Here is a 26,270-nt window from a genome sequence, read left to right on the forward strand (position 1 = left end):
TCGCGTTCCTTTCCATCGTATCCTGGTTCCTCGCGCCTTCGCCGAGTGTCTTTACACCTCGTTAATCACTGTCTCGGAGAAAACGGACGTCAGGTCGATTTACGATCCGCCGACAGGAAGAAGGATTTCCATCCTGGATCAAGTATACTCATTCGTTTTATCCGCGACTGCGAGCGAAGGCGGAAAATAATGTGCCGTTCGCACAGCTCTTTTATCAGCGCGTCACTCGTGTCTCGTACGTTTCAGCAGACTTGCCAAACGATTGATGGATTTCTGAACGGTCGCTAAAAACCTGATATTAATCTTGCGACCAGTTTCCGTGATATAATAAAACCAAGTGTAAAGTTGCTTCTAACGAGTATCGAGTTTTCTTAAATACACCTAAATGTATCTATCAACTTAATGCGGATAAATCGCTTGGATAATTATGCGGGGCCGTGGAATAGCACACAGGACGATCAGTCGAAACTAGAAGACTCGTTTGGAAACTCGAAAAGGCTCGTTGAAAGCAAAGGGGTGACTCGGTTGAAAGAATAAGAAGCCACGAGGAAACCTAACGTCGTATTTAGAGAAATGTTTCCGCTTCCTTTTGTCCGATAGAATCGCCCATCGCGATACGCGACCAAGAAATTTCAAAGTGTTCAAAGATCTTGATGAGCACGCTAGCACAGATTTAGTATACCGGAAATTGTGTACCGGATCGGATCGGGGACCGTGCGAAACGTCCGATCGTGAAACATGATTTAAACGATACGCCCAATGTCACTGTGTACACACCGTTTCGCTAAACGAATTAACCGATATATCAAAACCGTTCGATACAAATTACCATTCACGGTTGTCGGGTACAATCGTCAGCGTGATTGGGGCTTTGACGCTAACGTTGGAATCCGATGCTGCGCGAGCCGTTTACACGATATGTACCTACTATAATAAATTGCAGAGGTTCGGGTAGCAGCAATTGGCGGTAAAACGAAAATCGAAAATGCAGGCTAAACTAAACTAAAATGTGCTCGATAATCGGAGATAGTCGATTTTACAGTTTTACCCAAAAGTGTACGTATTGTATGGTATTCGTTAAATTAATTCGGACTCAAAGTTTCTCAGTCTGGAATAGAGCGGGAGAGGCGCTTTTAAAAAAACATTTCCGGCTGGAAAGTTTTGTTCGGTCGCCGAGTGACCCTCCGTTCCTTCGTCGTCGTTAATAACGCAATACGTCTGTCTGTCGCACGCGCATCAGTTCGGCATCAGTGTCCTGATTCGTGTGCGTCGTACTCGATACGTTTATATGCGTGTGTCGCGTCGGTCAGATAAAAGCACAGAATTAGGTACCCTCGTTTGTAGCAGGTTTCTATGGGGTTGCTCTTCGTCTTTCTTCAATCGCTCTGCTATTCCCCCTCGGACTATCGCCCTATTTACGAAGCACGCGTCGCTTTTCAATCGTTTTGTTTCCGTTCTGTGATGCGATCACCGCGCGTCTGTCATTTGCACGCCGCGAAGGCCCACGCGATAGAACCTAGAGTTTCTTGGAAGAATTTAATTGTAAGGGTTGTTTCCGCGACTACTGGGAAACCAACTGGTTCGGACTTTCGACGACCTAGTCTATGTCGAGTTCGAATAATTCGCATTCGTTCGAAACGCGAGAAGAGCGTTCGAATACTTTAGTGGTACTTTGGCTGTACGCGGCGCGGCGTACGACGGATTGCCTATCCAAACAGGCTACGACCGTAGTCACGCAACTTCGCAAACGGTATCTGTCACGTATGGCAACGCAACGATCAACCGAAAACGATCGAGTACGCGTTACATTATTATTTCGATTGTTGGTTCGCCACGGTGCGTGACTCCCTTCTTTCCAGACCGGATTCCATTGCCACGGCTTTTCAAATTCGAGCAGGCGTACCGTGGCTTCTGTCAAAATTCGTCAAGGTCTGTCAAAACGGCGTCGTTCCTGCCAAAAGGGGCTACCACCCTTTCCACGATCCTCTTTTGTTTTTTTTTTTAACTTTTACACACACCCTATCGCTGTCGGCGTCGTTTTACGAGGGAGAGTTTGGCCAGGGGACGAAGAAACTTTTCGAATCGATAGTGATCCTGTTTTCGCGGAAAATTATGTATTTCCGCGAATCAAAAATTCTTTCTTGTTTGTTCGTTTGAATACGAAAGTCGAGTAGAGCCTCGATATCGCTGACTCGATGCCGGTGTTTCCGAAGAGAGTTGAAATGGCGAGATAGGCGTAACCTCTGTTGCATATCGGGCAGATTCTTTATTATCGTATATTTTTCGAACTCTATGCATCGCGAGGCTTTCTCGTCGCGCGGCCGGTGTACGTGACACAATGCATAGAACGCGTTATGTAACATCTTTTATTGTTTTTTTTTTTCTCTTGATTGTATAGCGGGACAAGCGCGTTTCCCGCGCACCAGGTCTCCCGAAGTGCATTGTCCTTTCTTGCGCTGGCACACGCAAGATAAGCGAGTCGCGGAGAACGAACGAATATCATTTTCATATTAACGAGAACTGTGATTCATAATACAGGTTATCGCCTACGGTATCTACGTTATCGCTTCAAGAGCAGCGTAGTTGTATTCACGCCTCCTCGTTATCTTTATGTTGCGATCGTGCGTCGGCTACTAATCTTGTTGTTTACGAAATCTACCACACGCTTCGCGTGCACCACGCAGCTTTGCATCTTTTTAACGCGTCAACGAGAAAGCGAGAACGGAAGATTGGACAAATTTTATTTTATGCATTCTCGAATAACGAATAACTTTTTGATTTTCGATACATCGATTACAATTGGACTATGTGTGAGGTATGAGCCACCTTTGCGACTTTCGTTTAGCGTGTACACTCGCATAGTTTGCTTGCATCAAGCGAGAGCAAAGCGCTACAGAAACGGGACACGTTAGGTGAATGGATATGTGCGAGTAGGTGAGTAGGTAGGTAGGTAGATAGGTAGATAGGTAGGTAGGTAGGTAGGTAGGTAGGTAGGTAGGTAGATAGCTGGGGCAAACCACTGTACTCGTGTAGGTAGAGGGAGCGTGTGCGAACGTGAACGCACACGTGCTAGATCTGTGATTTTAAATGACCGCGCAGGATGCAACTGTCGATGAGAATGATAGATAGCTCTCCGCTGCTAATATCGGTTATTATCGGGTTAAAAAGGAATTTTCTCGATTCGTTGGAGCGGAACCGAGACGCGTTTTGACTTTTTTCGATATTGATTTTCTGGATTATTCGTGGCCCTTTCGTGTAACGACAACGAAAGTAAAATCCCTATAAACAAGGTTTAAAGGATAATAGCGGAAATAACGTATTCGCGTGTATTAGTCCGGAAAAAACCCGTGTACACAGAAATAAACTGGAAATAACGAAATTAGCCCGTTTTGGCCAGCTTTTCAGGATTTCCGAGCACTGTGCGACGAGCATGCGACCGCGAGTATTCCAGCAACAATTCCGTCGGAAATTGGTAGGTTCGAGTGCAAGGGTGCGCATATGTCGCGTGCGAACCCTCGAAAATTGTCACCTTTGTTACAGGATGGATTCGCGAGCGCGTTTTTCCGCTTACGTGGATGTTTACGGTCCACGAATAATGGAGGGCTACCCTGTGAGTCTAATAATTTCAATTATTGTACGGCGGAGCGAAACGAGGGTAAGAGAATATGTTTGGTTGGTCCCAGGGCCAGCCAGCGGACTCGTCGATAAGACACCGAGCACCGAGTAACAGCACAAATCGACATCGAGAACTAAAACTGTTTCGTGTTAATGATAATAATAAAACAGGCGAAAAGAAATGATGAAACGAAACGGTGACCGCGAGGCAGGGGATCAAGGATGGAAAGCAACGGAAATAGAATTTGACGAGTAAACGAAATAGCGAGGCCGCGCGAACATTAACCAAAGAGAAAAAGCGAGAGATCTCGAAGAGGGGAAAGATATTTCCTCCCTGGGGCCCCACTCGTCGATTTTCCTTTCCCCGCATCGTTCTTCTCCCCTCCCCAGGCTTCCCGGTCAGGCGAGCGATCTACCCCCTCCGGTGCAGTTGCGGCACTAGGATCGGGGCCTTACGAGCGCGTGACGCATGCCTTCTTGTTTCATACTCGCTTCGTCGGGCTGCGTGCACGCATCCACGTGCGTTCTTGGCCGAAGCCCATTCAAGTGTACGTGCGGGAATCCCTATATTTTGCTCGGTTGCGTGATTTCGCGAGAACTAACATCACGTGCGCGATACAAAACTCGATCCCTCGATCAGTTTTTCCCCTGTTACGTGCCGCGTGTGTGGTGCTTGTCTTGTATAATCGAGAATTACACGCAGAAACGTTGGTCGCGAGTGAAGATAATCGATTCGGAATCGCCAAGAATTCGAGTTGCGCGAACTGCTGAAACGCGCAATGTTCACGGAAATTGGGTGTATTCGAGAAAGACTATAAAGCGTAATACCTCTTCGACCGTTACTTGAAACGACCTTGCCGACTTTCATCGTAAGAGCTTTTGCTTTTCGAGGATAGCGTTTTTGTATTCGAGTAACGGTGGTAAATTCCTCGAATCGCGTTACGGTCGGTAAGCTACGTCACGCGAAACGTCCTACCCATATTCGCGCAATATTTACACGCGTATCGCGTATCGAACCGAGAACTCGGCTGGTATCTATCTATCAGCGTCTCGAGCCTTGTTGCGCGGCCGCGTCGAGAGCGGAGCTCTCGTTGACTTTTGTCATTGGATTTCTCTCGAGGACTCTCTGCGCTCCCCCCATTGCTCGCAGTGCACTGCGTAAGTACGCTCGGCAAACAATCGACACATACGAAGCGGCGCAGGCCTCGCGCGTTTGCTTCGTCGCGGTCGCGGTCGCGGTCGCGATCGTCAGTGTTCGCGCTCGCTGCGTTGATTCCACTTAGCATCGAACGCGTTCGTCTCTTTTCATTACCGACGCGGATTAACTTACTTGGAACTTGGGACAAACGAGTGAAAAATTCATGAAATTCGTCCGAGGAATAGTTGAATTACGCGATTCGCGAGTGGTGTAACGTATGCAACGCAATTTACCGCGAGTTCTTCGCGAGTGATGCGCTTCGTCTGGTTTTCTAATTCTAACATCCGACAGCGATAAATCAGTCAACTCGTCTCGTTACCTCTGCCAACGTTCGGAGCCAATTCGTCGAGCGTGACTCAATTTCTCGACAACCGGGCTACCATGCTCGTCGAACGACACGTTTACCGGGAAAATTTGATTCGAATCGTTGATGGTATGTTTATTCGAACGAACCGTTGTTCGAAACGCTTTCGATTCCATCAACGCGAAACATGATTTCGTTGTTTAATCGAAATTGCAATTTTTATCTAATCAAGAGCCGATAAAACGTTGCCCATCTTCCATCGGCTATCGTAAATTTGTATCCAGATAAGAAGTTTACCCATTTCCGGAGTGAAACGAACGAGGTTCGTAGCGTCGTCGGCGTCGCGTCGGTTCATTCAGAAACTGGAACGCGACTGGAGCAACTCGAATGCGATAAGCCGGCAAGAACGAATGTGTCCCGTTCGCTGTCGTTGCCCATTCGAAACTAAGTGCACCGTCGCGTCGTTTGTCGTGGATCGTCCTTAATCACGTACACGAGAACAGTTGAACGATAAAACGCATTTCGTTTTATTTTTTACCGTGAAAAAGTTGCGTCGACGCGCCTAAGATTGCGTTCCCGTGCATTCCTAGTATCCTTTGCAGCGTTATTTATTTCGTTCGGAGAAACGTATAGCCGTACATACACATACATACATACATAATATCACGCGTCGTTTTCATTGATAACGAAGGTTCCTCTAAAACACCTCGTTCGGTTCACGTTTGACTGTGTAATAGAAGAAATCGGAAGGAAGGAAGAAAGGAACGTCGAGCCGGAAGAATAGAGAAGGTTCTCGAGGGTGCCGGTGATCAAAGGGAGAAACGCGATACAATGAACGTTTTGTGTCCTATTTAGAATTGCACGGACGGTGCATATTGGTTCAAAGTCAAAGCCACGGAAAGCAACGCATCTTTTGGAGAGAGCTCGCACGTAAGAGAGCAGCCAGCACGTTGGCCGTCGAGGCTTCTCTTTGATCTGGGAAATTGAGGAACCGTGACTCGTTGCCTCTACACTTAGTAGCGGCTTATCTGTCGGTTCTGGCTCGATGGTGAAGCAACAAGGCCGCTGGAAAGCCCTGGCGCCTTTTTCCACGTGGCCGTTGTATCCCGCGCGAATAAGTTCCCCAGCGGTGCGTTAGCATCGATCTATCGTAGAATCGACTCTCTCGGTGGATCGTTGCGGGAACGCGGAAACGCGTCAACGCGTCGAGGAGAATTCATCGACGAGAGCCCGCCCGCTTTCGGCCGGAGGCCGTGGACGCTTATCGGTGTAATAGTCGCCGAGAGGAGACGGGATAGAAGAAAGATCGAGGAAGAGAAAAGTTTGTGCGCGGCGGAGAATCGTGGGTGGAAGGCGAGCTCTCTTCCAGCAGATAAGACACCCGCGACGAGCAACAATTACCGGCAGTAAATTATATTACGGCCGTCTAGGAAAAATTACTGACAAAATAATTACCGTGCACACTGGCCGAAAGACGATTAATCGTTCGTTCGTAAATTCACGATCGAGGTCCGTGAATCGTGAATTTTCGAAAGGCGGCACGAGAGATCACGAGGTGCGTGGAAGTGCAGTGTTCTCGCGATCGTGGGCGGTGTTCGATGATCGTAACGTTGTCGTCGGTTTTGGCGTCGATCGACGCTGCACGATATTTGTCTGGATGCCAGTTCTAGAGGGCGGAGTAGCTAAGAAGCGAGGTGTCGATAGGGCTGCTCGCAAGATGCGGATGAGACTTTGCACCGGCTCCAAGGAGTCCTACACGCTTCTTTCCAAGAAACGGTAATCCAACAAACTCTTATTTCATCTTTTCTACTACACCCACTACTTAGCATCGACGTTAAACTTGAAAAAGCGGAGGGCACCGTGGTGCATATTAGGTTTCAGTTTAACTAGTCTACGCGCAAAGTATGTATAGATATAATTCGAGTTAGGGTACCATGCAGATATTCTTCCCCTACGGTGCTTGTCGTTAGGAGTTTAGACTATGCCCGTTATATCTTGGTCGAGAGCACACCGAGCACCGACAACTTTGCACGAAGCCACGTAACGAGCCGTAATCTCGCGGTAATTTACCAAATGACAGTCCATAAATAATTCGTTCGTAAATTGTGATTACGGGTATCACCGACACGGTGCCTTTTTTCTTTTTTTTATGCGATTTGGCTGGATCGCGCGCGGACGTTACTCGTTCGGAATCTCAAGAAATCGAAATGTACCATAATACAACGCGATACATACCGCGCAATATTGTACCTGGGAAACGTATCGATTTTCGACGCATCCCACGCGCCAACGATTTCTTATTTCCAAGCAATACCAACCGCGATTGCTTTTCTTCCGTTCTATGACGTTTCGATGATATCAACGTTTTTCAGCGAACAAAATTGAAAACGAAACACATAGAAATGTCATATTTGAGAAATGTTTCAGTAGCTCGAGTCGTAAACTCGTCGCGCAATCAAATTTCTACGATTAACCATCATCGCACATCGGTTGACATTGACACGTTTCTATCGGCACATTTGCGTTCCTAAATGTTACGGCCAAACAACGAAGACAAGGAATATTCCAATCGACAATCGCAAACAGTATTATGGCAATTCGAGGCTCGGGATATATCCTGCGTACCGTTGTCATAAATATTCATCCGCGCCGGGTACTTAAACTATCTACATAGGACGTGGATGCGAGCGAATTGAGAATTCCAGGCGGCTCTTGGTGAAAATTTTTCGTATCCGATTACGACTGAATACGATTACCGTCTCGATGCCTCTTGAATCCTTTTCACGCGGTGACGAAGAAAATTATTGCGCGTATGGTGAATAAATCGCCGCAATTGCGTATAGGACATACGCATTGGAAACCGTCTTGCGATTAATTACTCGAAACGCTAAAAGAAAAGCAGGCACGCGCGTACACTAGCGAGGTACTCCACTCTCCCTATTCTGTACTTTTGAAATGAACATGTCCACTTAAGAATCGCGACAGACAAGTCAGCCGTAAATATCCATCGTGTGACAAACCGTTTTATCCGCTTACAACCCTAATACGATAATTGGTTCGATGACTTGAATTTTCTTTTCATCGTATGTACAAAGGATAATGCATCGACAAGGCAAATTGACCGACGCGTTGCATCGTCACGAAAATTGTGTCATCGTTATTACTACCGATTTTGATGTAAGGGGAGAAAACGGGGGATGATCATCGGATATTGGGCAGAAAGGCAAACAAACACTGTCCCTTCACCTTTTCGAGATGTAATCACGGCAACGCGTGTATGCTTATTCGAAGCTCGGTTACGTCGACGGTGAACCTATAAATTTCTTTCCAATCCTTTTATTTTCTTGCAAACGTGCCGTGATAGCGCGAGCGCCCTTTGAAGTTGCATTCAACACGAAACGTCGGCATCGTGTTAGTGGAAAATACGTATGCGTATAACGTTACAAATATATTGCAAACAAGTCGTTTATGTTTTATTTCGAAAAATTATTTATTGCCCTTCTCGTAGCAAACATACAGAGATTGTAATGACGCGAAGACGTAGGAGCACAGAAACTGGAAACTGGCAAACGTACGTTTCGATTGTGCTTATTATTATGCGATATAAAAGTGTAAAAGTTTATGGAATTTTATTTGGTACGATGTGTTTGTTTGGAGCATTTCTGAAACGTGTGGTTTTGCGGGTTGCACGATAAATTAACGAAAGCGTTTGCTCGCCATTGTACGCGTCTCCTATCTTAGAGTTGGTCGGCTCTGCTGTAAATTCAATCCAAGAGAAATGTCTTTTTTCGTCTTTGTATCGCAAGCCATCTCGTTATCCTTACGATTCCTCGTAAGTACATAGTTGGTTGTGGATAGATACGCTGATATGATGGTTGTTATTGAGATCGCTTTCTTAGGTTTCATCATCGTTTTTATCTTACCTGCAGCTAGCCTGTAGCTAGCTTTATCGTCGGTGGAGATCTATTGGCTGGTCAAGCGTGCACTTATCAAGGATCGCGCAAGAAATGCTAGTTTGCTCGATATGATTCATCGACGTACGAAAAAGGATGTCGCGGATAATTAGATGCGCGGGGAGTGAGAATGTGCGATATAATTTAAAATGGTGGTATATAAGGTGAAATTAATAGTTGATCGTAGACGATATCGTGCCCTTTTATTATTACCCTTTTTTTATTTCGATGAAATTTCTCTTAGATGTTATTGTTTTATTCGTTTCATTGAACGTGTAACTCGAGAACAAGTGGCCGTATGTTCCTGATATCTTCACCGGGCTCCTCGGAGCTCGCTTCTCTTTCTTTCTGGTAGGTTGCATACGAGCCATGCCACGCCACGCCACGCCACGCCACGCCACGCCGCGGCCGCGGCCGCGCAGCTGCAAGAGTCGCGTCTACGTCTGTCGTTCCTTTTTTCCGCCTCGCTCGGAGTCTGCCTCGTTTATCCGATCATCCCGTCTCTTCGCCTCCCAAGAATGAATCGAACCTCTGTGAATCGTCTAGCGGATTTTCGATCGGCCTAGCAATCGCGCCAAGAGAACTGTGTCATTACTCGTAGATTCGCCGTTTCGGAACTGTTTCATAGTGCTGTGGTTAATTTTCCTTACCGCGACGGATATCCTCACCTGATATTTCCAACTCCAAGGATTCGAATTTGTCAATCTTCGTTACTCGAATCTCAAAGAAATCGAGGTTCGACGATGGATTCGCGGTTGGTTTTTCATTCAGGTAAATTACAATAGAATTCCGATTATCGCACGGTATATGCTGTCTACAAGTGTTACTTCTCAGATCTGATATCTCGATTATAGCAAGAATTTGCACGCCCGTTTCCTACGAAATAGCCACGATATAATTTATTAACGGTTCGATGAAACATTTGACCGGTAAGTTTTCATATTATACTAATTGCAATGAACGATAAGAAGATTTGATAATCGTACAATTGAAAATTCAAAGTTATACTTGTTTAAACTGAAACATGTTCTCTTTTCAAAGTTCGTATCGCGTGCAATACATTTTGTAAGCGACAAGGTCGCGTTCTATCGTACCTATGAGAATTCTAAGATAAAAGTAAAAAAGAAAGAATCGACTTTTATTATTTTGAAATATTGGCCATTTTTTTGTAATCATCCCGAAATAAATATGTCGCTTGGCGATTATTTATACGGCAAAGCAACTGAAATATCCAGGTCAAAAGATCCTCGCTACAAGGGCCACTAATTTTGCATAAAAACCGGAAGACGTCCGGATCGTTGGCCTATTTTGCATTCATTAATTCGAGGCAAAGGCGTTCGGCCGCCTTGTTCTTAACTTTATTGCATCGCAACGATATTCTTATCGCTGCGGAGTTTTCGCGGAAACGAGGAATAATGGAATAGAATGGTTCATTGTGTAATAGCAGCGATGACGATTCCTCGCATGTGATTCCCAGAACTGTAAAATAAACGAAGCACGCACGCACATTCGCTTTCGATTCGGCACGGGCCAGAAAAAGAAAAATCCGAGTGTATTTTCTGCGCGAATTTTTCATCCGTAACGCAATTTTTGACTATCGCGTGCTTCCGAAATGATTACTCTATTTATCTATTAAATTTATTATCACCCAGTGGTACTCTATCGAGTCCAACAGAAGATATTTCCATTGTTTCTTGGATCGTTTAGTACATGTCCACGAATTATTCGTAAAGCGTGATCCTTTGATTGTTTTAAACGGTGCGGTGTATCGGGTACGTGCTTCTATGATGACGAACAATGCAAAAGAGCCACGTGCGTGACAGCATAATCCCGCTTGTTCCGCCCACGTGGTTCGAAATCATGCGTATCCCCTAGTCCCCTTGAATGCGAGTCACCGCTAAATCATTCGTCAACCCTCGATTTTGAAAATCCAGATCGCAAGGGAAGCTTACCACGAGTTTAAGGTTGAAGGTTTGGGCTGACGAAACCCTGCTATTACCAGCGGACGTGTCATTTTTGTGAAACCGGCTGTGCACCGTCAGCGTCGGATCACGTGCATGTTCACGTTTTAACATACATAATACACATCCGTACTAATTTTATAGACTTTGAAAACAATATATTATTTAAAAAATTTCATTTAGTTAGATTTAATGTTTAATAAGGTGTCTCGGTAGCATTAAAAACCGATAGCATTCAGAAATAGGTAATCGTACTGTAATTGTGCCGATAACAAAACAACAAAATTACGTTGGTAATAGCTTTTAAAAGAAGGAGAAGTTTAGCAAAAAGCTGATCCGTCGCGTCGCGTCGCGTCGTTGCGCCGCGTCATCGTGCGTGATACAGACCGGAAGGAGTGACACGATCCGACAAGAATGTAGAACGCGTCTGAAAATTGGACGAAATTAAGACAGGTCAAAGATCTAGGGTCATGTATACTCGTTGATCGCGAGAAAAAGAAGATTTTTCAATGTATCGCGTCACCGTTTGCCGAATCAGACGAAACGTATTTTGCCATTAAGAGCAGCGATGAATTAAGAAAGCATCTGCTTTCTCGTTCGTAACACTCGGTGCTCTGTAAGTTGTATGGAAGCTGTTCGTATACGCAATCGCTTTGAAACTATGTCTACGTGTACGTGTTCGTTCAGCGTCTCCGCCGTAGCAATAGTTGGGCTGGATTGTACGCGAGCATTCGGAGGCTGGAACCAAGAGAGGCGAAAGGTACATGGAGCAAAATCCGATCAAATCCTCGGTCAACCACTCTAAATAAAATAGAGCTGAAACTTTTAAATTCGGGCATGTCGAGCAAGTTTTTAGTCTCAGTTTCGATTTATTACATTTCTAATGTGATTAGCGATTACAATGACACGGTAGCCGAGATATCGAGAGTAAGGCAGCCGCTAATTGAGCTGCTAATTAGGAACATGTTTCGCTAAACTATTAATCGAAGGGCGCCGAGACGCCCGAGACGCCCGAGACGCCCGAGACACGTAGTTCCGATTCTGAAAGAGAAGAGACGTGTTCGGTTGGCTTCGCTTCTGGACAGGAAACGAGCAATTAAGTGGCCATAGCGGGCTTATCTCGTACGAGAGAAGCAACATGCTCGACTGTTGGCAGAGGGTAGTCGAGAGGTCGCGTCCGAAAGAAATACCGAAGGACCCAGTGAGGAAAAGAGGAGGATAGAGAAAGGAGGTCGTAAACTCGTTGACGAATCGGCACGAGACCACGGTGCGGCGCGCTGTGTAAAACGAGCGTGATCGGAATGCCATAAGAGCCAATGTACAGTGTGTATCGGCTGTGTAAGCCTGTGGCAGCCGTTCTTTACCTTTTTTGATTCGTGCCACGTTTCGGAAGAAAACCTTTTATTTGCCGACCTCGCGACACAGATTGCGCAGAAAATAAACTGGCATAACTTTTAATCGTAAACAGGTACACCCAATAACCTCCGAATAAGGAATTTTCTAGTCCTGCTTTTGAATTTCCAACGGTCGTTTATTCGCAATATAGGCAAATATACATATATGTATAGGCAGTATAGGCAAAGTCAACGCTCGCCTACATCGTTACAATTTTATTGTAAACGGTAGGGGTAGGTACGGTCCGATGTTGGCGTTGGCGTTGGCGTTGGTGGCCGTACCATATTGGACTTTTTAAAGACTGCTGGATTTTGGATTTGCGAATGTAACCGCGGTGTCGTCCAGCGTCATCCAGCGCCTTGTCGCGCCACGTACGCTTTATTAAACCAATCCGATTACGCCGTGGCCAGGGAGTCATGTTTGCACAAAACAGACGTTATCGAGCACGTAATCTTGCTGAATGGAGTCGTACACCGTAACCGCAATTCCATCGCATACGGAAGCGTGAGCATAATGCCGACAGGGGACGCGAAACGGGACCCGTGCCTCCCTTTCTTCGCCTCGGACATCCACAATGGTGTAATCGGGAGGGTGTGCGGGACACTGGGCACTTTGTGAGTCACGCGTCATCCATCGGTGCACCCCTCTCGAGATCATCATCGACGACCCCTGCGGCGAGCCTCCGTTACTTTTTACGAACCTATACTATTCTATCCGGACGGCTATCAAATTTTTTCCTCTTCTCTTTCGTGCCATCGATAGAGTGACCGATTGTCATTCAAATACCAATAACGATGAGATGCTGGTAGACCGATGTCATTTTCTTTTCGTTTTTATCTCTTTCACTTCCATTTCAGAGATGTTCGAGTCGAGTCGAATCGATTTCTCGTTGGAGTAAAGTAAGACTTTCTTCTCTCAATTTTACAATCTTCAATTTCAAACCAAGTTGGACGATTTTATTTTCAGATCGAACGAATTAGGAATGTAAGCCGTTTCGATTGTTGGTTTTATCAAAGAAATTTTACTATCTTTGATTGCGATACTTGTATCGGGACGATAATCGAGCGATACACGCGCACCCGAGAGCATCTATATTATGCAAAACGGTTTTCATTTATTTACGTCATTGCGTTTTCGAACGTGAAATATGAGTTCCATTACCCAACGAACGGTAGGAACTGGTCACTGGTCCCATTGTAGTCGTACGGTAATGATAATCGACGGGATGCACAGCACAGTGGGCACTTTGTGAGTTATGCATCATCATCCGCTGCAACAGCCCCAGCGGTCATCATTGTCGACAATTCCGTTTACGCGATCCAGTTTTTTATGTTTCCTACCGTTACCGTTTGTCGTTTGAACTCGTAACCGATTGACCGACAAATATTTTTGCAGCGAATAGAACGTAAACGGTACCATCGGAATTAAACTATATTATCGTATTATGTAGGGTAGGGGAATAACTAATTGGATCTCAGAGGACGACTACGGTGTAAAGTGCATTGTCTAATTTATTTGGATTTCGATTGTATCCTCGTCGAGGACAATACTATATCGTCGTATATCGGTTATATCGGATCGACGGGGACGCTTGATAAGCGATAATAACTGGTTGATAGACGCGAACGGCGCATCTGGGACCTACAGACATTCGTCAATTAACACCGTTGAATATTAGCATTCTAAATTGAGTCATCGAATTACAATGTCGTGCAAACTGGCGCGCGTGTGTCGCAGCGTATTTATCAAACATGATTCGGTAAACTGATATTATAATCTAACATACGGGAATAAGGAGGTGTAAATAACTTGGGATTACATACGCAGTACCCGTAATAACAAGAACGGCTAGTTATGTCGCGTTTAAAGCATCGGTGAATTTTAGCGTGTCAATCGGACACGCCCCGAGAAACGTCCTCGTGTGTAATAAGACGAATAGCATCACGGGGACAAGGAGCGGAAACTAAGCTAGCACCACCACGTGGAATAATGAGTTAGTAGACGGTGAATCGTGAATCGTCACACATACAACCGGACCATTCAATTGTTTGGCTTCCCTTTACTTGCCGGACCCAACGTGTTGCGAAATTCGAAATTTTTTGGTGCAATTCAAATCTCTCGATGTTTATACGCGTACGTACGTTTTACTTTGCTCTAACAATTTACCATTGCCTTGTACGATTATGTTTTTTGCTCGATTATCGTACAATGCGAGAAAATAAGCGAACACAAAACTATCGATGACGATGCACGAAAACGAAACGATTCCACCAACATATCAATGGAAATCTGTTAAGCGGGCCAAGTTATGACTCAACGTTCGATCTCTGCAAAGTCGTGCTGATCTCTTATTAGACTCGTAAGCCGAACGTGGCGCAACACGATACCGAACTCGCTATCGCTACATGAAATTCCTTCAAGTACAATAATATATTCTAGGTTGAATCATAGCTACGGCATATGGACGTTCCGTTGCGGGGCTCGTTATTGCGTGTCCGGCGATCGAGAAGCGTGTTCAACTACTCGCAGGAATCGCGGGTTGCGTTGCGTTGATGTTGTATGTAGCTGGGCAAACTGTGAAACTAAAACGGCGTGCAAGGCCCTCGAGCACGTGTATCCGTACGTTCGTATATCGACAACACGTGTAAACGGCACGAGCGGATGATTTTATCTCGATAGAGAGCAGAGATACGTAATCCATACCGTGCGCCATCGTCGCGGCCTTCGCTTCGTGTTCCGGACGTCAATCTGGTTTGGAAACACGCCTAATAAGATTTTGGTCCGAGTATAGCGTTGGCCTCTTCGAGTTGCATGCCAATGCCTCTCCTGTTTACGACGTCTGTCATAACAGACCGAGCGTATGCCTTCAGTCTTGTCACGTGGATTCGCTTCACTCGTGCGTTGTTCGGGCTTTAATTAAGTCTGCGTTACGCTCTCCTGCCGGGGCTTGAATTTTTACCTTCGGTGTGCAGGATTGTCAGGGACCGAAGGATCCGCGTACCTTCTCTCGAACTGGAGAAGGTATTTCGAGGGTGACATCAAGAGGCGTGAATGGTCTCTTTGTCGAAATGCAAATGTCAACGGGATGCCAACAGGCGGCATTATGCTCGTTGAACAATGCCGAAATACTCGTAATAATGGTAACCAAGAAAGAAATATGGACTATGCAAATGCAACGATGAGCCCGGAAAGACTACACACGGTGGATAGAGGCGACGAACTGGCATCGAACTCTCTCGCTCTCATATATTTTTCTCGCGTAGATTAAAGGCACGCGGCTATATACGAGCAAGCGACATATGCTACGAGTGTGGAGTTACGCATATATCACGTCGTTGTCAACCCCTCGAGCGGTCGAACCCCCAAAATTACGAGAGCCACTGTTTATTATTTCTCTTTCGTTCTTCGTGGTACCCTCTGTCCAAACATACGGCGCGCGCCGTCGCCGACGCCGACGCCGAACAAGCAATTCTCCAAGAGAATGTTCATCCTTGTTTAATCGTTTTAAGATAAATAAATCAGGCTGACATGTTTCTCCGCCACTGGACCATCTATTGCCCCTACCGTGCCACGTGTTGCATCCGTTCGAGTAATCGACCCGCTAGGGGCTGAATTTTTGTTCGCGATTCTAACAAAAATTGCACCGAACGACTACAAGATTCAGGCGCTTGACAATTTTTACTTCGTTTTAGAAGTTTGTACACGACGAACGGTTAAGCGATCCAAGTATACATCGCATTCAAATATCGAGTTCGATTAAGAAAAATATAAAGTTTATGGAAAATATCGGGAAGCGAATATTTTCTTCAACACTTGTTATATCTTTCCTTTCGCTTTTCGAACAATTTCTACCCAGGTTTACATTGTTAGATTCAAGCGCACGGCTTACAAGGCGAGTTTTCTCCCACGAATATTCCGCGTATCGCGCCCCATGGAATTCGAATACGTTAGAAATATAATCGTGCGGTATCTACGCATCTGGATTCGAGCGAAGATCGAGAAGCAAAGTACGTATCGTGAACGCCGTCAAAATGTCCAACGTACCGGCCGATATATTTTCATGTTTATTCGAGGAATCGGTCCCCGTACCGGTAAATGCAAAATAGAAGTAGCGTGTGGCCGAACTGGGTGATTTCACGAGCCTTCTCAATGTCGAGCACGTGGGCGTCGCCGTCGCCGTCGCGAAAATTACGCAAGAATCGCGCGCTATTTTCAAGAGACGACGATAGGGGGCCGTTTACCTTGGGATCCATCGACCAATTCCTCGCTGCAGAAGCAGTGTCCTTAACCCTACGACATCTCTGGTAAACGTCATAACGACAGTAACGACAAACTGATACCACCTTCCATCTTCCATCAGTCGTTACAATTCAATCTACCGGTACAGAAATACGTGAAAATGAAAAATAGAGGAAATGAGAGAATAATTGTTCGAATGTCCAAGAGTACACGATCCCCCCTTAATATCGGGGAACACGCGTCCCATAAATCAAAATGGGTAACGCCCGATGGCGTTGATGCATGACTCTACCAATTCGTCGATTCTCCATGCATCGTAATGAAGTTGTTGCGATCGATCGAGGGAAAAGAGAGCGATCGTTGTGACTTGTAAGGACGCGGACTGTTTCGGTGATCGATCAATGCCGATGCGTTTCATACAAAGCAAATATTTGCGGATCCAATTGAACCGGGATGAACGTACACGTACATAGTAGGTGTATACATATGTATATCCCACGATTCGCATTACGAAGCTGAGCATTAAAATTCGTTATTTGTTTTGTACTCTTGATGCCTTTGTACCTTGGTGGAAGACTTGGGACGGACTTATGTACAGATGAAACGGAAGAAGAAGAGATTTTTCGGGATACGGATAATTTCAAATTATCGACTGTAAATTGTCGTTGACCGCCTTACTGTGTTCGAAACGCTTTGTAATTCATCGTCAAACTAGCTAGCAGAGACCCAAACACTGATATGCATCAACATATTCATATACGTGTATGACGTTACGAGGGTGCGTCCTCTCCTAACGCATCTGTCTATCCGTCAGTCAACAGTAAACATGAAAATAAGTAACTGTAACTGTCGTGCGGGCGTTGCGATAACTTTCACGAGATAAAATTCTGTTGCGAGCTGCAATTGATTTATGGAATCGTAACGAACCGTTGGCTGTGGCGTTTCGCATCGCTCCAATTGTTTCCAGAACGCGCTTGAAAATGAGAAATCTATTAGAAAAGTCAGCCTAGCGTGGATTAATTTTCTTTTTGTTCGTTCCGTTGCGTCCAGTCGGGCAGCTCTGCCGACTCGTCACAGGGGCTTATTAAATTAACTCGTTTAATTGAACCCGTCCTTTTATTTCACGAGACGACTGCACGTGCAGCTCCCGTAGAAACCCGATTCCTATGGGAACAGGCGCTATCCCGTAACGTCCCTCGTCTCTCCCAAGCGCCCTCCGTTGTTCTTTCTGGTTTATACGCGATTAAAACTGAAAGAAGAAAGGGTTTCGAACGCGAACCATGTTCTTTTGAAATACAAGATTCTAACGTTTTTTGTTTCTTAAACGATTGCAACTATTTGGTGGATTCGGAACTGCCCGATTCTGCTGCAAATTGTTTCGAAAAAGGAGACCGATGTAAATTGAAAATTGTAATAAAGGTCGAAACTTGAGGCATGAGTGGTGTATATCGCTGGCCCAACGGTCCAACAGCACATCTTAACCGACGCGAGGATTGGTCCAGGATAAGATTCGGTATTTAGTCCAGTGTACTTTAATTTACAACCGCGTATGATAGTAAAGTAACATGTTGTAAAATACCACGGTATCCAGGCACGCTGATCGTTTACGGTAGCTGACGAAAAGGAATGCGCAATTATCGATAAACCGAACGATAGCGGCCAGATACAGATTCCGACCACTTTCGAAATTAACAAATTATCTTGGCGTGTACTGAATGTATCAATTATGCCAGTCTTTCCTACAAACGATCTTCGAAAAGTGGAATTAATCGATTTGTCTTAGGAACGACGAACGGATCGGCCAAATCGACGAGTACCGAGCGTAACTGTATCCCGTGTCGCATTTTGATTAGTTTTACTATCCGGCTAACGACTGTTATTATGCCTGCTCGTTTTGATCGATGTCGTTCGCAACGAGTCGAACGAGCTACATCGAAAACGCGATCATTGCTGTTCATCCGTCTCGCATAAACGACGTGCATCGTAATTTCAAACTAATTGCCGACAGATCTTCTGTATCGACAGGAGGCAAGCATTATACGGCGATACGTATCGTGCCTCATGCTTTACGTTACGATCGGGGATAATTCCAAGAAATTAAGTCATGATCGCGTACAAGAGCGAAACGTTTTTCCGCCTTTTGTTCCTTTTCTGAAAACGCGACAAGTTCGGACTTTTTTTCCCACAGGACAACCAAGTATTTTGCATTAGCGAGTACCTAGCCGTCTGGTAAACATGTTATCGCGATAAAACGTAGGTAAGTTTATACGTAATTATCAGCGTTTGCGATGGAGAATACGAATTACGTTATCCAAATGAAGATAAAGAATTTCCGTAGAAATCTTATTCGTGAAATTGACAAAGGAAATTCTGGAGGACGAGCGCCGATATTAAAAATGAAATAAAATAAAAAGAAAGAAAAAAAAAGAGGAGCGTGACTGTGAGTGAAATACGTTGATCGCTGGCAAAGAAGCGAAAAAGTATTTCTGTCGGTGGGAAATAACTACCGGGACGTTTACTTTTCCCTGTAGTTTTTTCTGGAACCGTCCCGATTGCAAGTATCGGACCAGCTATGGAGCGACACCCCGTGACTCGGGCCGCGCCATCGGTCCTTTATGGCGCTCGACGAAGAGGAATGCGCGATTATCGACAGATACGACGATAAATGTCAGTCGCAGAAAGATTGCAGTTCGTTTTAGAAGCCCGCCGATTTGCCTTGTCTGGCTGGTTATCCGCTTTCTCGGTCGTTCGACCTTCTTTCGCAATCATAGCCGTCGCGTCGATCGCCTAGCTACGCGTTCGCGTTGTTATCAAATCTGCGGATCTTTCGCGGAGATCCGTACCGTTAACAATGATTTTCTCTTGGACGATTGTTGAACGTTTTACGATACTCGCGGGTCCAATTTTTCACTGGTTTCCCAAACTAATTGTAAACAAATATTCGAAACGTAATCACCGATAAACGCCTAATCCGACAAATGTTTTTCACTCTTTCAGGAGGCAACAACTCGAACAGTCCGTGTACTGTGAGCCGGAATCTCGGCGTAACGCTGTCGAAGATGAAAGGCAAGAAGACGTTCAAGGTGCCAACTCGGAAAAAATTAAAGTGAGTATTACCTATATCTTTAAAGAGTATTCGACAAATATAGCGAACAGCGTTAAAATGCTTGCGCAGACCGTGACGGGTACAAAGATATTCCTTATTAATCGCGTATGACAAGTATTTTGAATCGAACAGAACATATGTACTCGGAGCAACGAGTCGTTACTGGGTTTTCCTGTTGCAGAGCACCACGCAAGATTTATTCGAATTACTCGAGAGGGTGCAGAGTTCGCGCCTCGATGATCAACGATGCGTCTTACCGCCGTACTTCTCCCAGGTAAGAGACACATTCCTCCGATGCTCCGTTTCCATTCTATGGAATGAAATGGAATTGAATTCTATACTTTTCGAGAGTTTGAATAGAATTCACGCGATAACGGCGCCCGTGTGCTTCCAAGATGTTGTCAGGATATTGCCTCTCATCGTGTCGTAAAACATCTATATCATTTGTAAAATGTACCGCGATAATCTGTAGAATCATCATCGAAATTAACCAGAAAATTAACTAAACAAGCATGGTTAGCTAAACATGCGGATGCGTCTTTTTACGCCAAGGCAAAAATGCCAAGGATATCGTAGGGTTTTTCTGTCGTTTCAACGTCTGCCACCCAAATGTGACATTTGTACTCGTGTGTCTAACACGTGTGCGACGATACCGTGAGAAACTTGGATTCGCGAATGTTTCTGTTTTTCTAGTTGGACTTGCATCGATAAATTAGGAATCCGTCGTTCTTGGTGTGATGTCGATAAGTAAGAGAGGCAGAGACAACGTACCGACAGCTGTTTCATTGCGATACTCCCGTCGGTTGGTACGGAGTATTCTTTACCAGCTGCGGCATGCACAGTCGTCTATGATATCCATGTCTGTGTTAATGTCCTTTGATCAATTTCTTTTAGTATTTCTTTTAGGAATAAATAAAGTATACTAGTAGAAGTATAAAGTAGAATAAAAATAGAATAGCGAAATAAAGGTATATTTGCAATAAAAATAAGTAGATGACGTGTGAAACGTTTTCGGCCAACTCGTTAAAGCTAAATAAAACTGAACAAATAAACAATTTGAAGAAACATTAAATTTGTCGATATACCAGAGTCGGTGAATTTTCTTCACATTTGACTGACGGAAATGCACGGACATTGAATGAAAAGTTGGAAATACGAGCCAACGCTATCGGTGAAACCGAGGTGCATATACGATCCTCAGGATGTAAGGGGGAGGCGTACGCTTCCGGTCGGCCAGGTAGGCGCACCGGAAGTGCCGGTTGAACCACCACGATCGACCGTGATGGTGTGATTTTAACCGAACAGCCAGGAAGACTGTCTGATTTTCTGATTTTCTGGGTTGCTCGTTGTCCGTGAAGATCGGAGATTCGTGTTCGCCGACGTCTCTGCAGTACACAACAGGTTATCGTACCCTCGCTTCTACGTGGGAATGACCCCGAAACCGGCGCGAAACAAAAGTCGAACTTGACATCGTTACGCTTCGAGAACGTTGCGAAAGCGTTATCGTATCTAGCAAAACAATTCTTATTCCATACTCCACGGACGGTACACTCGTATTTTATTTTTATTTCTTTTAAATTCGTACTTCGTACAGGCTAAATTCACGATTCGACGCATGGGAGTCCACCAATTTCTTCTTCGTTTCCGTGGAACGCTCAAGTTTCTCTCCGGAAATAACCGGTTGACAAGTATACTCATGTTCTATCGGTTTCTCCACAGTTTCGAGAAGATCTGCTTACGACTGAACGAAAGTTTCATCGTCCGGAATGAATAGATATCGATATCGGATTTCGGTGTTTTTTTTTCTTTCTTTTTTTTTTCTTTCCATAAGTATAGAGCACACTGTTTAAATCCGAGATAACAGGCAGCTGCGCACAGTTTGAATTACCATCGGTGAGAAGCGACGCGTTGAATCACACGATCTGTCGGTACACGAATATTTTTTCCGAGAATATTCTCGGTTGACATTCTCTTTTCCTAACTGTAATAAACGCAAATAGGGTGGTGTTCCCCATCGGTTGGCAGTGCGTTAACAGAGCGTACCTTTTGATCGATAATCCAACTATCCAACACGAAGCGTACAGTCGAAGAAATACGAATTCTTTCGTCGCTAACCGTATACAAGATGGTGCTTTAAAAAGTTCAACAAACGTATTTATTTTCTAGACATTGTCTACGGATAAAAATTGTACCGATCTCCAGAGCCATGAAAGACAAAAAAAGAACCTCCTGCCCGTGTCGTGGAATAATCGAAACGTCCACGCTGGATACATCACTCGACGAAAAAAAGAGTTACCCTCGAGAGTATCGATGTCGAAGAAGCGAAACGCAATTTAATGTCGCCGGGCAAACACATTCGACGAATTGGAACGATTTGTGTACACCAAGTCAGAATTAGTCTCGCATGCCAAGTTCGAAACGGTCACATGATCTGGCTGGTTGCTTTTGTTAACTCGTACGAATTCTTTCGTGTCCGAAGGTAACGAAGGTAACAAAGGTAACGACAGGTGGAGGAAGGTGAAACTAAGTAAGAGGAAACAGGCTGTCAGGGCAGAGGAAGGATAGCAGGAGAGCGGATGTCATTTCGTGGTCGACTTATTTCGCTGCCGGTAGCTAGGTAGGTAGATACCGCGGCTTCCCATTCCTTTGTGTCCACCTCTTTCATTATTTTACCCAACTTCCTGCGTCCGAAAACGACCAAGCTCCTCGGCTACGACCGTCTCCGGATGCGTTCTCCTCCTCTCCGTCGACCCTTTCACCTTGGTTCCTCGTTTCGCGACTTTTCGAAAGTGGATGTGTCAAGTGTAACTCGCATAGCGTGAAATTAAATTCTTTAATATAAATAACGAAATAGAAGCAGTTTGAAATAGCAATTTTCTTAGCGATCATTGTCTTGGACTCGACCACTGAAAGTAGGTCGAGCAAATAATTTATCGTAAACTTTGTAGGTAAGAGAAACAGTCCAACGCCTAAACGCCATCGATCTCTCTTACATTGCCAAACTTTCGATCAAATAACACACTCTAATTATAGCAATCGCGAGTGAGTATTCGAAACGTTGGACGAATTACAGGCACGATTGTTGACGGATAAAGAAAAACCCCCGCGGTATCGTTTCGCGTTCGAGGATTTCCGAACTCGAGACGAGGATGCTAGTACATAATTATAGCGTAAAATTAATAATCGATATTTCAAAAGACGACAGATGCGTTCCTATAACCTGAATATTTCATTGGCAGCGTTTCTTGTTACCTTATGGTAAAAAGATATTGGACAGAATTGACTCTGCGTACGAAAATGAAATGGAATTAGTCGCGGCATAAATGAGCGTAGCATACCGTGGATTTGTTCCGAGTCCGAGCTGCGAGGTTGTTCGACGGTTTTTTCCCCGAGAATTAATTTGAAAATACGGTACCTCGAAACCTCGTTGATTGATCGTTAATCGCGAGGAGAAAAAGGTGATCCAAGTTCCCGTGGAATCGAGTTTACGCGCTCGATGGCGACCATGGCAACGTTTGTTCACGGTACGACAGCAGCAGGATGGTGGGAGCTCCAAGAGCTCCAAGAACAGCAGGACGTTGAAGCGATCGGGTCGCGCGGGGGTAAGGAGTGGTTGGTTGGTGGGGGTTTGCGGGGTGGTGGGGAAGCAGGGACAGCAGACGAGGCAAGCCTCTCGAATCGTACGGTTACGTTACGGGTTACGGTCTCGATGCCAGTCGTGTTTCTGCACTTGTGCGTGTCGAAGCGTCTGTAGTGCGCGCGTTCGCTCTTATTCTACGTGTTTGCGTGGCTACGTGCGCCTGTTTCATCCGTGTCTGCTGCGCGATCCTTTCCGTCGAACGCGCCCACGGTGTAAACACTTTCTATTCCGACCTCGGCTCGGTTGCCGATCGAAACGTGGGCGACGAGAACAGAGGAGCCAAAGTAGTCGTGAAAAAGTGACACACACCGCGTTAAGTGCGATCCTTGGTTGTTATCGCCCCGGCATAATCGTCGGATCAAATTACGAGAATGACGGTGAATCTCAATGACGAAATGAACAATCGTATACCGGAGCTGGAAGCGAACCACGATCGAATGGGATCCTAAATAGTTTTCCGCGGTGCTTGATGGTCAGTGGTCAGTGGTTGGTGGTTGGTGGTTAGTGGTTGGTGGTGTTCGTACACTGACGCGACGGTAGAATGTCAGTGAGGTCGGCACGTTGAGTTACGCGTTGGCTCGAAGTTGTTAGAGAAAGGCAGAAATTCACGTATTTTCTGGCGCTGACTGCGGTACGCGTATACGTATTATGCTTGCAAGCCACTGCGTTACACGCGATTCTGGCTGTTATTTCCCGCGTGTTTTCAAAACAAGTCTCCTAATAACTTTGTGCTCACGGTATCGTTTTCAATACGAACCAGTTTGCCAATGTATATCCTCGTTACGAAATTACGATTAAACGAGTCGAGTTACATTTTTAAACGCATTTTGTTTGTTCACATTTTCATTATATTTGCGATAAAACAGGCCGATGTACGTTAATAGACGGAAATAATATTTCACCGCGTCTACGTGTAAAGTAGGAAAGAGCTGACAGTGTCGTGTATTCTCTGCGCGGAGTTGAATTTCTGTTATTTCGCTGACGCCGAAGCGTCCAGCATCTCGGGGATCAGTGTAGCCTGGTAAAGGTGCAACAGGACATTCACGTTAGGTTAGGTCGGAGCGTTGAGATCGAACTGGTTTCCGTAGTGCGAAGGTTGAAAAGATACTCGTGTTCGGTAAAGCCTCGAAGCCAATCAAGGATACGATAGACGGTTATGATGGGTGTACTGAGATGGAGGCACGACCTCAGATCGGATGCCAGCCAACAGCAGCAGCAGCAACAACAACAACAGCAGCAACAGCAACAGCAACAGCAACAACAACAAAGGCCCAACACCGACCGTTCTTCGGCAGGACACAATAATCATGCGCACGCGCATACCCACACGCTCCCGAAACTTATATCACAGGTCAGTTTTTCCCGCGCTCTTGGAAACACTACGATCAAAGATGAAGAAAATTTTGATTCGATCGATCAATGACAAATAACGGTATCGTATAGCGATTTGTGATACATACGTATAATATGCTTCCGTGAAAAGTCTGTACACTTTCGTGTATTTCATCATCGATGTTTCCGTTGAGTTCAACTGTGTATAGGTTAGAGCGATAAGGCAATTTTCAAATCAATTCATGGATGTTTAATCTTTCCAAGCACTTTCTCTATCAGTTATTTGGTCGATTTCGTCGTTTGAGACCCTATACCGGTAACCGGTGTTATACATATACATATACATGTATAGCACACGAGGTGATAAGCGAGCGAACCGGTTAATGGAATAATCGTCGAAGCATCGTGTGCGATAGTTTGACGTCTTGCGGTATTTGGAAACGATTTGTTCGCTATCTTAATTCCTGTAATTACGCGTGCCGGACCACTTCCGCGTATTTCCTTTTCGTACATGAAACGGTTACGATACGTCACAGTTGAGAAGGTTGCCGTTACACTTTTTGCGCGCAAGCTTGACGAGCTTTTACCCACGAAGACGAAGATAAAGTGGCGATGAAAGAAAAGAAAGGGATCCAAGCCAGAGGCGGACGGATCGGAAAGAAACAGTGGCAAGAAACGAGCGCGGTAACTGTAACCACAAAGATCGGCTTGGCGGTAATTTTCCTCTAACAACCCGTTACTCCATCGTTCTGCGCCGCGAAACTCTTTAAAAAGTCCTATTTTCCCATGACCAGCCGCGAGTCGTTGGTTACGCGTGCACGTACAATCTCTTGTATAGACACACGCTCCCTCTTGTACGACCTGTTGCCAATGATAGGCTCGACACTACACTCGGACTTGTCGTCGAATTTTTCTGCATTCGAATGGTATTCGAATGGCCAAGTATCGCAAACTATCACTGGAATATAAACTTCGAATCTATAGGTACGCGTAAATACGCGATTACAATACACCGAAAGGACATGGAGTCGTCTAGCGAGTTAAAGGCTCGCTCTTAACGACTCGCCAGCACGTGCTCGACGACAGACATTTTAATTCTCGTTCAAGACGAACTGGGCCTGATTGGCAAGAATTACATTTGTCGTCGAACGAACGTTTAAAGATCTCGAACGACGACGACTTATTAGCGGCGCCCATGCTGTCGTTGGTTGATTCGTCGTACTCGATTCCGCCGATAATTCGAGTATTCTATTATAGGCGAGTGCGCGCACGAGTTGCGAATTGTCACTTGTTTTATCCGTTACACGCGTTTAAATCAGAACCGAGTAATGCGATGACTTTACTGGATTTTCTATCGACCTTTTCTATTCGTTTTTAAATGTTCATTTCGGAAGCTTCTTGGGATGTTCTCGTCTCTCGTCTCTCGTAAGTTTAGAGTAGCTCTCGATGCCCTGCGAAAGCAGTTGTGTCTCGCAAATAGGTACGATTGGATTCACCCGTTGAAATTTCTTCATTTGCATACACATG

The 26,270-nt window shown here is 45.2% G+C and overlaps 1 protein-coding gene across 4 annotated transcripts in view; it reads left to right on the top strand.

The window, feature by feature from the left end:
- Window positions 1–26,270, top strand: part of LOC128890263 (rap1 GTPase-activating protein 1) — a 60,112-nt gene that overhangs the window by 16,341 nt on the left and 17,501 nt on the right. For 2 of the 4 annotated variants that reach the window (XM_054148590.1, XM_054148591.1), the window contains 2 exons: window positions 19,663–19,771; window positions 19,953–20,045. In XM_054148590.1, coding sequence (XP_054004565.1) covers window positions 19,663–19,771; window positions 19,953–20,045 — 202 coding nt within the window. Of the gene's footprint in view, window positions 1–4,217; window positions 6,894–19,662; window positions 19,772–19,952; window positions 20,046–23,461; window positions 24,763–26,270 lie in introns of those variants that run through there. The other 2 variants (XM_054148592.1, XM_054148593.1) reach the window with 2 other exon arrangements.

Source organism: Hylaeus anthracinus, unplaced genomic scaffold (genome assembly GCF_026225885.1).
Source record: "Hylaeus anthracinus isolate JK02 unplaced genomic scaffold, UHH_iyHylAnth1.0_haploid 12000, whole genome shotgun sequence".
NCBI classification, from domain to species: domain Eukaryota; kingdom Metazoa; phylum Arthropoda; class Insecta; order Hymenoptera; family Colletidae; genus Hylaeus; species Hylaeus anthracinus.